Source organism: Cyprinodon tularosa, unplaced genomic scaffold, assembly GCF_016077235.1.
Source record: "Cyprinodon tularosa strain WSP-4 unplaced genomic scaffold, ASM1607723v1 ctg509, whole genome shotgun sequence".
Classification (NCBI taxonomy): domain Eukaryota; kingdom Metazoa; phylum Chordata; class Actinopteri; order Cyprinodontiformes; family Cyprinodontidae; genus Cyprinodon; species Cyprinodon tularosa.
This window is the reverse complement of record NW_024039240.1, coordinates 76440-90315: the sequence shown is the minus strand read 5'-3', so window position 1 is coordinate 90315 and position 13876 is coordinate 76440. Positions and strand designations below refer to the sequence as shown.

The window sequence follows — 13876 nt, the reverse complement described above, 5'->3', positions numbered from 1 at the left end:
CTTGTGAAAGTAAAATCTGTTGGGCTCCTTTTGGCATCAAGACAATTATTCTTATTGCCACCTTGCCAGACAGGACACTGTAAAAAAAAAAAAAAATAAAAAAAAATAAATAAAATAAACAGGAGTAGGGCTGTTGAGAAGCGAGAACAAGCCAATTGGGATTATGAGGAGGCAGAAGCAGAGAGGAGTATTTAAAGGTGAGCTTCACTGTCCTTTTAGGGAGTAAAAGAGACATAAATGGGGAGATATAAGAGGAATGTGAGCAGAAAACTGCATTTATTCTAGAATAAAACAGTATAAACAGATTTTTGCTTAGTTGGGTGAATGCTAATAATTAGTATATACAGTTGCTATGAAAAAGTATGTGCAGCCTTAAGGCTGATTTATACTACGAAACCAGGTCCTCTGCATAGGTGTCGCAGTGAAAAAAAAGCCGTCCCCGCCCCCTCTGCAGACACTCCACTGCACCTCTCCCAAATTGTAACTGACCGCAGACAGGAGGTCGGCTTGTTTTGTTTTTATGACCAAAATTGCGGAAAACAACTCGTGACGTTTGACCAGCTAGAAGAGAGAGGTGCGCGAGAACACTGGGACCCTTTTTCTACCATTGTCGGACTAAACTTGCCCCCACTCCCGCACCGCCTCGGCCGTATCTAGACCCTCAGCTAGTTCCTGATTGTCCCTCTTGCGTTGTAGCGTGGAATAACATAGCGTAGACCACGCTTCAATATTGGGCATAAATCCAAAATATCTGCGACAAGCTCACTGCGACACACTGCTGCGGGAGGATAACGAGCCATTAACAAAGTAATAAGCATTAGGAGTTCTCACCCTCTCCTTCATCCGTTGGACAATGAAGCGCAGATATTTACACATTTCCTGTTTGTTCAGGTTCTTCTTTTTACTCCCCTGGAAGAGAGAAAAATGGCAGATGAGGTGATTTTAAATGGTATAAAAAGCATTTTATTAACTTACCTTTAGAATAAACATATTATAGAACTCAAAAGAAGAGCATAATTCTAAAGGCCATAACATTTATAAGCCAGAGGCTGGTAAAACAGAATTTAATGACGGAATTGAGAAGAAGAGTAAAGAAAATAATACCACAGAAAGCAATAAAGATGCAAAACTGGTGCTTTAAAGTTATTGAACCATTCAGATGCATAAATCACTTACACTGATTAAATGTATTGTTTTGAATACAAAGAGGAAACACATTTCCTGGAAGACTTAAAACCTAAAACACACATTTTATTTCTCTCTTAAAACATTAGTAGAGAAAAAGAACTGAATGTTTTCCAGCTACAGGAACAAATTCCGAAACAGCTCAGTGATCAATTTGCCTAAAAATGTCTCTGAATTATCGATATATGAGAAACAATAATCCCACCCACCCTGCACACGACACACTGCCAGTGGGAGCCTCCGTCTCTGGGCTTACATTCCTCTGGCAGACATTTGAGGTGGTAAACCCGGAAGCAGTTGTCACAGGGGAGGACGTCGCCTGGTAGGTGACAGTCGAAGCAGTACCAGTCGTGGCTCTCCGTCTCCCAGTCCTGCAGAGGACAAACAGCAGAGCACAAGTTTGGGTGACCCCCCCCTCCAACCTGCCAACTGCAGCAGGGGAGGAAACTAGTTTCTCAATCCTCTGACCTACATCTAACAAGTCTGTATAGAGGGATCCTCTAAATGACCCTGAGTGCAACTGCAACACATGGTGACTCTGCTGTGTATTTGTCTCTATAAACCGCCATATCACTATAGTGCTACACTGGTTAACCTCAATTCACTAAAACCTTTCTCAGGTGTTAAAATATGCTACAAACTTAAAATCATGCCTGGGATGAGACTTTACGTCAAACAAACCACCATAAAAATAAAAAGTGCTGCAAACAAACAACTTTGGGTCAAGAAGCGACCAATAAATACAGCTGCCTTCCGCTCTGAAAGCACAAGAGAAACCTCTTTAACTAAGAGCAAAGGTCTATCAAACTATAGAAGCTGCAGAGAAGCAAAGCTAACCAAACATGTTCAATTCATAAACATCAGCACAGTTTTTAAGACGGCAGGTGATATAAAATACGGTGGCTTTAAAACTACTGCATGGTTATATTAATTAGATCAACAAGCTAAACACTAGATATTAACAAACATGTGGGTGTCACCTGTAGATATTTGGGGGGGAAGGTGTTCCCCAAGGCTTAATACTAGGACCACTGTGTTTAATTTTTAATAACCATCTTTATCTCAACCATTAATAGCTTCAGAGTTAAAACTATTGCTGCAGATCTTTCTTAATCTACGAATTGCTCTATTGCTCTTCACTATTAACAACCAAGTAATAACCTCTATTTATATTAAAAACAACAAACTTTTGTGAAAGTGAAAAATAGTGAATTCTGTAACCAAATTGTCTTATAATTTGCACCATTCTGAAACTGCTAATACATTACCAGTAGGGCTGCAACTAACGATTTAAAATTGATTGATCAATCGATTAATCAGTTAATAATCAGATAGCAAAAGGTTCCTTAAAGATTTCTTTAATGAAATTAAAATCAGGTAAAACTAAGACTTTTCCACTTACGGAATTCTTGATAGAGGATATTGACAGACAGATTTTCTTTTATCTTAAATGCAAAATATTTATAGATTGTCTTACAATTTTGGTATAATTACTGCTCTATGTGGGTTGCTCTGTCAGCTAAAGGCACGTTTCTACACTTGATTAGTTGATAATTATTTAAATAATCAATTGAACCGATTAGTTGTTTGAAGGTTTTTTTTTTGCATGAATGTACATAAAATCAAATACATTGCTCAAACCCACCACATAACTATATATTAACACGTTTAAGCATTACTAGAAAAAACGTATTTATCATTAAAATAAAGATCTCCTAAGTGATATATAAACCTTGTAGGAAATTACATTTTTTTTTTCTGTTTTTTTTTTTTTTTTTCCCAGCGCCTAGATCTGCACCTACACTGTTATGTAGTAGATTAAATATAATCAAAAGACTGTTTCTTCCACATACTCATGCCGAAACCTCCCACGCAACGTCTGGGACGATTTATGAGTGGAATGCCGGAAATGTTGAACCAACTGCAGCTTATTAAAAGCAGGATGAATTAATAAATACTTGAATAAAACCACTCTGATCTCATCTTTATGTTTTGCTCCATGTGCTATGACCCTTGACACTGCTTCTTTAATGGTGTAAATGTAGAGACTGTCAAGCACAAGGCACTCAGAAAAGGTTGGGGTTTTCTGCTGCATATGTCATCAAATTAGAAACATTTCTAGAGCAAATAAGGAACCTTTCCTGCTTTTACGATATCCACCGGAACCATGAACAAACATGTTTGATCAGATGGCATCAAACTCATTAATGCTATTAACACTTTAAACCAACTGGAAACTTTACTTCATATAAGGAGGCATAGCCAAAGGGTCATGGTGAGGTTACCTTTTTGCAGCTATGGTGGAAGTAAAGATAGATCAATCCACATTTTAAAACAGAAGAACTTTCATTCTCATTCAAAAACTGATAAAAGAGGGATCAAAATACAAGCCCTATGGGGACTGATCACGCTGTGAAATACACAACAGATTTCCCAAAGGACTTCTACTTTCTAAAGCTTAATAGACACTTCACTGACACAAACACTTCAACATGTATGGATGGTCCTTGTGCTCTTTAAAAATGTGTCAAGAGCTGCTTTCCTGTAGTTAGAGAGTGATCAAAGCTAAGTGGCATAGCGCAGAAAGCTACAGCTCTCTGGGCCAAGGACGTGCTTCCCCAGGTCTCATTCAAATCACTTTAGCATGAACAACTTTTATCAGTGAAAACCATACACTCACAGCTAGTTTATTAGGTACACCACACTAGGATTGTATATTTCATTTACTACAGATTTTATCAGAGTGTTAAAAAACCTCCATGAAGGATTAGCAGCATACTGAGATGCCTGCATGGTGGAGTTGCTTAAATTATGCAAATATCTCCTTCCACCCAAATGAAATGTGGTGACTATAAAAGACACTGGCGTAGGGTTCACTGGGGTCAGACAGGGGCTAGAAGGCGATCAACAATACTGAGTTAGCCTGCAGTGTTAAAGGATGCTCATGTCTATTAAAGGGGCTTAAAAAGTGAAACAAAATATCCAAAAACAAACCTAAATAACTTTTTGGTTGATAAAGGGTAAAACAAATCAACCTCTGCATGTTTTCATCAAATTAACATGACATGAATCTGAAATCTAGCCTGATAAACCAGACTAAATGTGAGATTAAATGTGTAATTTAGTCTGGCCCCAAAGAATGAGACATTGGAAGATTGTCGATGAGAACAACCCATTGTTTTTCAAACCATGTCTGTGCCTATTGGCCGACGCTCTGGCCAATGAGAGCAACTGGCTGTGACGTAGGAAGTGCGACAGAAAGCTGTTGGGGGAGTGTAAACAAACAGCCTGTCGATAAAACGGCAAATACGTCCTTCTTAAAAATGAATGAGAGCCTCTTCCTGCTCACGTTTCAACGAAAACCCCAAGCCTAATCCTTCAAAACTGATTCTAACGCTGAGTCAAAAATTGCCATCAGAGCCAGCGGTCCTTCACACTCACGACTATGCCGAGAGAGGGCCCCTGCAGACGGGCTGTGGTTAGCCCTGGCTGCCGTTAGCCTCGGAGATCCGCTGGTTGCCTCGGTCCTCTCAACTTCGGAAATTGCTTTTTTTTTAAATTACGCATTAAATTGGTAAATGGACCATATAGTGACACTTTAGAGTATAATATTCTCGCCTCAAATGATCTTAAAATTGACTTTTATTGAACAACAGCAAAAGAAAAGAGAAACTTTTAACTTTCAATGGAGCGCTCCATTGAAAGCTGCTGCTGCCGCTATGCATGCTACTGTTCAATAGTTGTTGCCATCTTCCTTGTTGTGCTTTCTCCAGCGTGCTTTCTGCAGCTTTGTCGTTACGCCCTCAAATCCCCGCTCGCTTTGCATCCAAAAATTCAAAACACATCTCTGCCGGTTCTAGGGCCTGGGGCATTGAGCGAGACTAGACCCACTCGCAGGCAAAAATGATTTTGGCCGCGGGCGGGTGGGGCTAGTTCACTAGGCTAACTGAAATCATGAATCACTGGGTCATAAATTATTCTTCAACCAGTTACTGAGTCTCTGAATAAGGTAGCTTCCATCGCTCTAGATTTATCTGCCACAGAAACAGACGGAGACACCATCAGTGGCAGCCGCTTATCCAGCTCTCTCAGAAATGTCCACTTTTACCATAAACAAGTAGTTATTAGAGGTACAGATGTCTTACTTTAACCAGGAACTGCTTATTCTCCTCTGACATAAGATATTTTTGTCAAAAAAAACCTGACATTAAGTGGATATCTTTTGTGTTTTGCAAACAATTCGGTTAATCTGAGACACAGCTGTTAAAGAATTGATTATTGAGGCTATGAGGAAAAATCTGTTCAACTCAGTCCTGAATGAAACCATAAATAATCTGATGTCCGTTTGAGAACGAAGATACATTTGAGAAAACAGGCATCTTCTATGAATCACAGATATCTACTTTCAGAGAAATATATTCATGAAAGAGATTGTGCAATATTAGTTTAGACATGGAGCTGAACAATAATAATGCATTTATAGAAATAAAACATACATTTAGGATTGATAAATTAAGCTTAATACCTTTCAGATAACCACTAAAGGTCCTGAATTTTTAAAAATAGTTATTTTAAGATTATTTCCATAAAAAAAAAAAAAGCTGAGTGTAAATCAGAAGTTGATCATGCTGGTAAAACCCGGACTCAATCCAGTCTGGCCTGAGGTAGAGAGTTTAAAAGTTAAAGCTTTTTTTAAATGTTGTGTTTGAGATTTAAAGGCAGCAGGTTTCTGATTGAGGAGCAAGTAGTCCTGAGGTTAGGGAAAGGACGCAGCTCATGCCAGCTGGACTGAATCCAGGTACCAGTAGAGGAATAACTGGCCTCAAGCTAACGACTCAGCCTCACACTGAAACTTTGTTCTGTCCTGAAATAACCAGCAGGACGCGTCACCAGCGGCAGCCATTGAGAAAACTACAGAGAAGCACAGACCCGGCCTCTGGTTCCCTCACACCTCCACAGTTTCAATCAGTGCAGAATAAGCATGCCAGACAGAAGTTAAGATCACAGCAGGACACATTCTTCTGAAAACTACAACTACCAAAACCAGAATACTACAAATTCACAAGCGCTGGTTACCAACCTGCAGCTAAACTGCACCTGCTTGACATTATGTCAAAATAATAATCAATTGCATCATGTTTATCTTGTCTGAAGACAAGCTACAGTTTTTGGTGTTTTTAAGCCAAGCAGCAGCAAATCTGCAGGTAGGCAGCCTGCAAATTTTTCATCAAAATGATTGGTCATTTAGGCAAGAAATTTGGCCACCTGGACACAGCGCCTCAACAGACTATCATGAATTTTTTTACAGCAGAACTGGATCACAACAAGCAGCTTAAGTCACTGTGATGACAGCGGAGCTATGAGCAAGCATGCAGAGACATTTCCAAATGGAAACCAGAGACTTTTTTAGCTTCCACCAAGGGTGATAAATCCCCTTGAATAAAGCAGGTGGATTTCCCAAACTACAAAGAGTAGAAGAGAATTTATTTTCCACCATTTTTTAGAATTAGTTTTATAAAAACCAACGTAATGCTTTTCTGAAGGCTGCTTGTAAAAAAGATTCACTCAAATCTTTGAGCGCGCTGCTTGCGGCAGGTCTGATTTCTCACACAGTGATGTTAGTCAGGTGGGGGGGAAGGGGGGGAGAAAAAGGGGCTCAGGTGAGAAACAAACCCTGGTTTGGAAATAAAAATGCAGCCCTTACCTTGCTTCCCTCGGCTTTCGGCTCCTGTGGTTGCAAGTGATTCAGAGAGCAGTGTTTAAATGGAGCTAAGTGACCTGAGCTCCTCTGGACATCACTAGCATATCCTCAATTTTTCACAGTTGTACATATATTTGGTACTGATGCAACTACAGACAAAATGTACATAATATTCAATAGTTGCATGGAAATTCAAGTTAAGCTGGAGTTAAAATAAGATTTAAAAAATATTTGACATTCCTTTTATTTCTATAACAAATTGGCTAATAGTTGTATGTATTCCCAAACATAAACAGTGATAATAACATCGAAGTGACCAAGAATGAAGAATAAAACATCTTAGTTACATTTGTAATCAAATTTTAATTTCACTTTTTTGAAAACTGTTAAAAAGTTACAGAATTTGTCAGAAGGCTATACATCTAAAAACCTAAAACAAAATAGTGGAGGAAGATTTTTAGAAACAGATTTGAAATATGATGCCCTTTAAAAGTATTGACACCCCATGAACTTCACTTACAAGCCACAAACTTTTGGTGTTTACGTATTTGTTAGGATTTTATAAGATAGCCAAAACAAAATACTTAGTTGTGAAGTTTGAGGACAATGGTAGAAGTCTAATGCTGCGTTCACATACACCGTGATTTCCATGAGCCCTACAGGTATTTTACCGCTCTAGATTTCAGGTTCATTGTTTACACCCTGGGCCACATCCTCATATAGGAGGAGCTTCAGCTGCGTGAAGTTCACTTGGAAAAGTGACAATAAATAAATTCCATAGCGATATCATGTCAACTCCCGTCGCCTTGCAGGGGACCAAAACATTTTGCCTGGTCAGCCAGGCCAACAATGCCCCTAAGACTCTCCCCTTTCAGAGGCATAGACCAGTATCGCGTATTGCTGTCTAACAAAGACCTTAAAGATTCCCCATTACTAAGGGACAGACCCATTCTTCTTCTGGTTAAATCTGCATGTTTTCTAAGCCAAAACAAGGCTAGGGTTAGGTCCACTCTATAAAGCTTGGAACTCAATTCTATTTCTGACATTTTGAATTTGAAAAAGCTTCCTGGATGGGAAGCAAAACATCTTCAAACTTGGAAAACAAAGCCCAGTGGTTTGTTTTTTTTTTTTTTACTTTTTTGGAATGATTATGACGTGCTGCTGCTGTTTCAGAAGATGATTTTTTTTTTTAGGTCACCCAGAGGTCAACTATCCCCCCCATTAAGCTCCGAATTGAATCAAAATTATCTAGCCTTCTTTTCAGTGCAGGTAAAACTGTTGTTTTTGCCGATTTGATTTTTAAGATAGAATTATTTTTAATTATGGTCCGATGACGTCACCATCCCCTGAATACATTAATGATGCGCTTGTTTCCTGATATTAAAAGTGTAGTAGGAAATATTTTCTGACGCATTTTTAACAATGTAGCTTAAAGATCTCCCCACAGCCGCTTAACAAGCAGTGATATAGAAGGTCTGGAAGTGAGACGGAAAAAAAAAAAGTCCCTGCAACAGTGTGAAATCAATGAGTAACGCCCTCCAATCACAAAAGACGGTCCATTGTACAGGATTGGTTCCTGACACATCAATCAGGGTTGTCTGCTTCTCCCTCCCCCCTGTGCGCGTACCCTGAAACGAATCGACGCCCCAATGCTCGTGCAGGCGCGAGGACCAGTGACGTCACATGAACTCAGTCATGTTACCTTGTTCAAAGGCATGTATGTCGTGCATCTAAACATTTTGTCAGATTAGCTCTATACAGTTCAAATTGTGATTACCGTGTGTTTTTTGTTAGTTATGGCAATGCAGTTGGCCAGCAACTACCCAGCTCGACACCTACAAAGCAAAGACTTTTTAAGCGCCCCTCCACCTCGACCCCTATCTGCTATTCTGGCTTCACTCTCTGGCTCTGATAAGTAAGTACCGTATGTTCAAGTAAACATGGCTTTGATCATCAAAGCCCATGCTGTCAGTGTAATGCTTTATGCTTTATGCTGTTATGTTGTTGTTGTTAGATCGTGTCACCACCACTCGGTCACGGCTTGTTTTGTTCTCGATCTCGGAAACATCCCAACACCTCGACAGAAAGCATGCGTGTTTATGTGTTTTTAAGGCGTTGTTTTGAGGGGTGGTCTGAAGAAAGAGGCATGGTTGTGTATGTTCAAAAATAAAGCTTGCTGGAACCATTTTTTCCAAGATCTCCTGCAGCACCTTTAAGGTACTGCATAACATCTCCTGTTATTCCTGTGCTGGTAATGAATATAACAGTGGGCATTTATCTTATTTAGTGGCTGGAATGATTGTTTAACATTTAATCACTAGCCTCCCAGACCCTCTGCTTTGGACCCACCGTTACCCCTGGCAACCCTATGTCATTTCCTGTCAAGGTCTCGCTGTCTGTCGGCATTTTACAATAAAAGCACAGGTGAAACTTAACATCACGGACTAATGTTAAATTGTGCCTTATAAAAAAAAACGTTTCAATCGCCTTGGGGAGACATCATACCCTCTTTCCATGTGGTGCTGCTGTTTGAAAACACCTCAGCTGTATAGTACAGGTGCTGGTCATAAAATTAGAATATCATGAAAAAGTAGATTGATTTCAGTAATTCCATTTAAAAAGTGAAACTTGTATATTATATTCATACATTACATACAAACTCATATATTTCAGATGTTTATTTTGTTTAATTTTGATGATTACAAATGACAACAAATGAAAATCTCAAATTCATCATATCAGAAAATTAGAATATTGTGAAAAGGTTCAAAATTGATGGCCCCTGGTGCCACACTCTAATCAGCTAATTAACTCAAACCACCTGCAAAAGCCTTTAAATGGTCTTTCAGTCTAGTTCTATAGGCTACACAATCATGGGGAAGACTGCTGACTTGACAGTTGTCCAAAAGACGACCATCGACACCTTGCACAAGGAGGGCAAGACACAAAAGGTCATCGCTAAAGAGGCTGGCTGTTCACAGAGCTCAGTGTCCAAGCACATTAATAGAGAGGCGAAGGGAAGGAAAAGATGTGGTCGAAAAAAGTGTACAAGCAAGAGAGATGACCGCACCCTGGAGAGGATTGTGAAACAAAACCCATTCAAAAATGTGGGGGAGATTCACAAAGAGTGGACTGCAGCTGGAGTGAGTGCTTCAAGAACCACCACACACAGACGTATGAAAGACATGGGTTTCTGCTGTCGCATTCCTTGTGTCAAGCCACTCTTGAACCACAGACAGCGTCAGAAGCGTCTTGCCTGGGCTAAAGAGAAACAGGACTGGACTGCTGGTGAGTGGTCCAAAGTCATGTTCTCTGATGAAAGTAAATTTTGCATTTCCTTTGGAAATCAAGGTCCCAGAGTCTGGAGGAAAAGAAGAGAGGCACTTCATCCACGTTGCTTGAAGTCCAGTGTAAAGTTTCCACAGTCAGTGATGGTTTGGGGTGCCATGTCATCTGCTGGTGTTGGTCCATTGTGTTTTCTGAGGTCCAGGGTCAACGCAGCCACATACCAGGAAGTTTTAGAGCACTTCATGCTTCCTGCAGCTGACCAACTTTTTGGAGATGCAGATTTCATTTTCCAACAGGACTTGGCACCTGCACACAGTGCCAAAGCTACCAGTACCTGGTTGAAGGACCATGGTATCCCTGTTCTTAATTGGCCAGCAAACTCTCCTGACCTTAACCCCATAGAAAATCTATGGGGTATTGTGAAGAAGAAGATGCAATACACCAGACCCAACAATTCAGAAGAGCTAAAAGCCACTATTAGAGCAACCTGGGCTATCATAACACCTGAGCAGTGCCACAGACTGATCGACTCCATGCCACGCCGCATTGCTGCAGTAATACAGGCCAAAGGAGGCCCAACTAAATACTGAGTGCTGTACATGCTCATACTTTTCATGTTCATACTTTTCAGTTGGCCAACATTTCTATAAATCCTTTGTTTTTATTGGTCTTCAGTAATATTCTAATTTTCTGATATGATGAATTTGAGATTTTCATTTGTTGTCATTTGTAATCATCAAAATTAAACAAAATAAACATCTGAAATATATGAGTTTGTATGTAATGTATGAATATAATATACAAGTTTCACTTTTTAAATGGAATTACTGAAATCAATCTACTTTTTCATGATATTCTAATTTTATGACCAGCACCTGTAGAACGAGGTGAAGGAGGAGCACTGAACGCTCTCACCGCGGTAAATTCAACGCTGTCCGCAGTTTGTATAGGAATTCATTGTGAATCCAACGCATTTGCTACAGCTACCGCGTGTGGTCTGAACGCACCATAAGTCAGATGCTAAAGGAATTTAATTTAGAGTGTTTAATCCCCACAGAACTCTGGTTTTCCAGCTGATTTATAACATGTAAACCATTACCCCAGGCTCACACCGACTCCGGTCTTACCGTTGCGGTGCGGTGGGTGCGGCGCCGCAGTGATTCCAAGTCATTAAAAAGACGTAAACCTCTCTCACCGGCTGCTGAGCTGTTCGGCTGCGGTTACCGAGACACTCCGGCGCTGCAGAAAATTCCGCAAGAAAGCTATCCTTGCGGCGTGCCGGAGCCCTCCGCAACAAGCTCTCGCAAATATCCTTATTTGGGCCGTGTTATCGCGTGAAGTTACGTGAACTCAAGTGAACTTCTGTTAAATCTCCGGACCTGTTGCCGGAGCCGCAGAGCCGCACCGCACCGTAGTCAAAAGGGCGGTGTGAGAGGGGGTGTGCGGGAGTTGCGGTCTCCGTCGGCTCGGTAACCGCACCGGAGCCAGTGTGAGCAAGGGGTTAGGCTTCTTCGTCTTAAAAGAATTGGACTTAATAGGAAATGGAGTCGAAACAAGGAACTGGAACTAGAATTGTTCAAAATCAAACAATGACCAACCCTGAACTGCAGTGGCCCAATCTTCTGTTTTCAGATTAAATTCAATAATACTTCCCTAATCCCAATAATCATCTGATAAGGGCTCTGAGATGTTTGAGATATGATTACACAGCATAATCTAACCCTGCCTTAAACTTCTCTACAAACTTCTCCCTGATCTGTCAGCTGAGGCCCTTGCTCTTCATGATGTATTTATCTAATGTTCTCTAAACAGCATGAGGCCTTCACAGAACATCTGGCCTGATTAAAAACACACAGGTCATATCTATAAACTCCATTTCTCCTGAAGGTTGCATTGAATGCAAACGAATGAAACACATTTTATATTTGACGTTCTAAACAAAAAAAAAATTAAATTTAAAACCCTATTTCCTTTTCTTTCTACCTGATTATCATTTGTAATTTTGTGATAAAACTAAGATAAACCCCCCCAAAATAAATACATTAGGCTTTGTGGTTCGTCTTAAGTTCAAGAGGAATGATTACTTCTATGAGGCACTGCAGATCAGCTTGCTCCTACTGCTTTATGGGAAAATAATTCCTGTTTTTACCAGAACTGGTTTCAGTGTTTCTCCTATCAGTTCTCTATTTTGTCTCTACCATCTTCAAGCTCGTTTAAAAACAAAACAAGATGAGCTCAAGGACAGGGAGTAATTTGTTGGTGCAATGACTCCTAACAGTGCTTTCAATCTGTGAGCAGGTTCGACAGATGGCTGACAAAGTCCTCACACAATCTGCTGTGGAGTTCCTTACTCATCGCCAGCGTCTACAAGCGTCGTTAGCAGAGGACTGGGACACCTGCCACTGCATCGCTATCACATTGTCACCAACACATTTACAGTGAGGGAACATCAGCTGCAATTGCCTTTAGTGATTTTCACCTCGAATATTTAAATATTTAGTTTACACATAATGCACAGCCATTAAAATGTGTAAAAGAGGAAGAGAAAGTTCAAGTTTAACCAATGAACTCTTACTGTTGCATCCTTAACTCTCTTTTTTTAAACTAGAATGTATGCAGAAAAGGTTGACTGTAAAATAATCATTAATGTTCTGATCCCCACTAAAAAATATGGTCCTTGCTGGTTTAAATGCTCTACCTTGATTAATGTGGCACAGAAATTAAATCAAACTAAGCATGCAACACAATTAAGAAAGGGACTGAGAGAAATAAAGTCAGTTTAGATGTTTCCTCGATTTTAACAAAAAAAGAGGGACAGTCAGATTGTGGTACACAGCTAATGAACTTACCATCTCGTCTCCAGGCAGCCAGTAGCCCTCCTGCTCGATGCCGGCCTTGGAGCCTTTGCAGCCGACAGTGAGGGTTTCCACCACCAAGCCGTCCTTCACCGCCAGGCTCAACTGTCTGGCAGTCTCCTTTGGATGCATCCCAAACACTCGGCTCAGGTATCTGCAAAGGAGACAGTGGAGATGCAGTTCAGGAAAAAGTTGTGTCGTTTATCATTTCAACCTCGTTATATATGTAGGAGGATATGTAACATTTTGTTAATCTCGTAGGAAGAAGAGGCTGCTAAATATGTGGCAGGTAGAAATCAGATGGATTAAGAACATTAATATATAAAATGTTATTTAACTTCTTAATTACTTCTTTTATGAGTCCCTGCTTGAAAAAGAAACTTGAGTTTTCTCTTTTTCACTAAAAGTCTAACATATTGAGCTTCTTTCAGGAACTGGATCAAGCATTTATTGTATTATAACACCAATAAATTCATATTTTTCTCTGATTAATTAAACACAACCATAAAGTAAGAAGAAATAATATTTGAATCCTCGATAAAAAATGTCTCAATTGTCAAAAAGTTATTTTGTTCCCATTCTTTGTTGCATTAGAGCAATGATATAATGATCACATGCAGTTACTGTGCACATTTTAGTAACACATATCACACATCTTTAAGTACATGGAGTCCTGACATAAGTACTTAAACACAACAGAAGTAATAAATACTGATTTTTATTATCATTATTCCAGCTGTAACACAGGTCCATATATCATCCCTACACCTAAAACCTTCGTTCTCAGAGCAGCAGTCTCTCTGGTTCCTGCAGAGGTCTGCTGACTTACAGAAAGCCTCTCCAATAA

The 13876-nt window shown here is 39.9% G+C and overlaps 1 protein-coding gene across 2 annotated transcripts in view; it reads right to left on the bottom strand.

Moving 5' to 3' along the window:
• The window catches only part of zmynd11 (zinc finger, MYND-type containing 11), a 38292-nt gene that overhangs the window by 13792 nt on the left and 10624 nt on the right, over window positions 1-13876 (bottom strand). The window contains exons 3-6 of one of the 2 annotated variants that reach the window (XM_038303266.1): window positions 13024-13183; window positions 6890-6913; window positions 1395-1556; window positions 832-909 (exon numbers count right to left, since the gene is read on the bottom strand). In XM_038303266.1, the coding sequence (XP_038159194.1) occupies window positions 832-909; window positions 1395-1556; window positions 6890-6913; window positions 13024-13183 (424 nt within the window). The remainder of the gene's footprint in view (window positions 1-831; window positions 910-1394; window positions 1557-6889; window positions 6914-13023; window positions 13184-13876) is intronic. The other variant, XM_038303267.1, reaches the window with a different exon arrangement.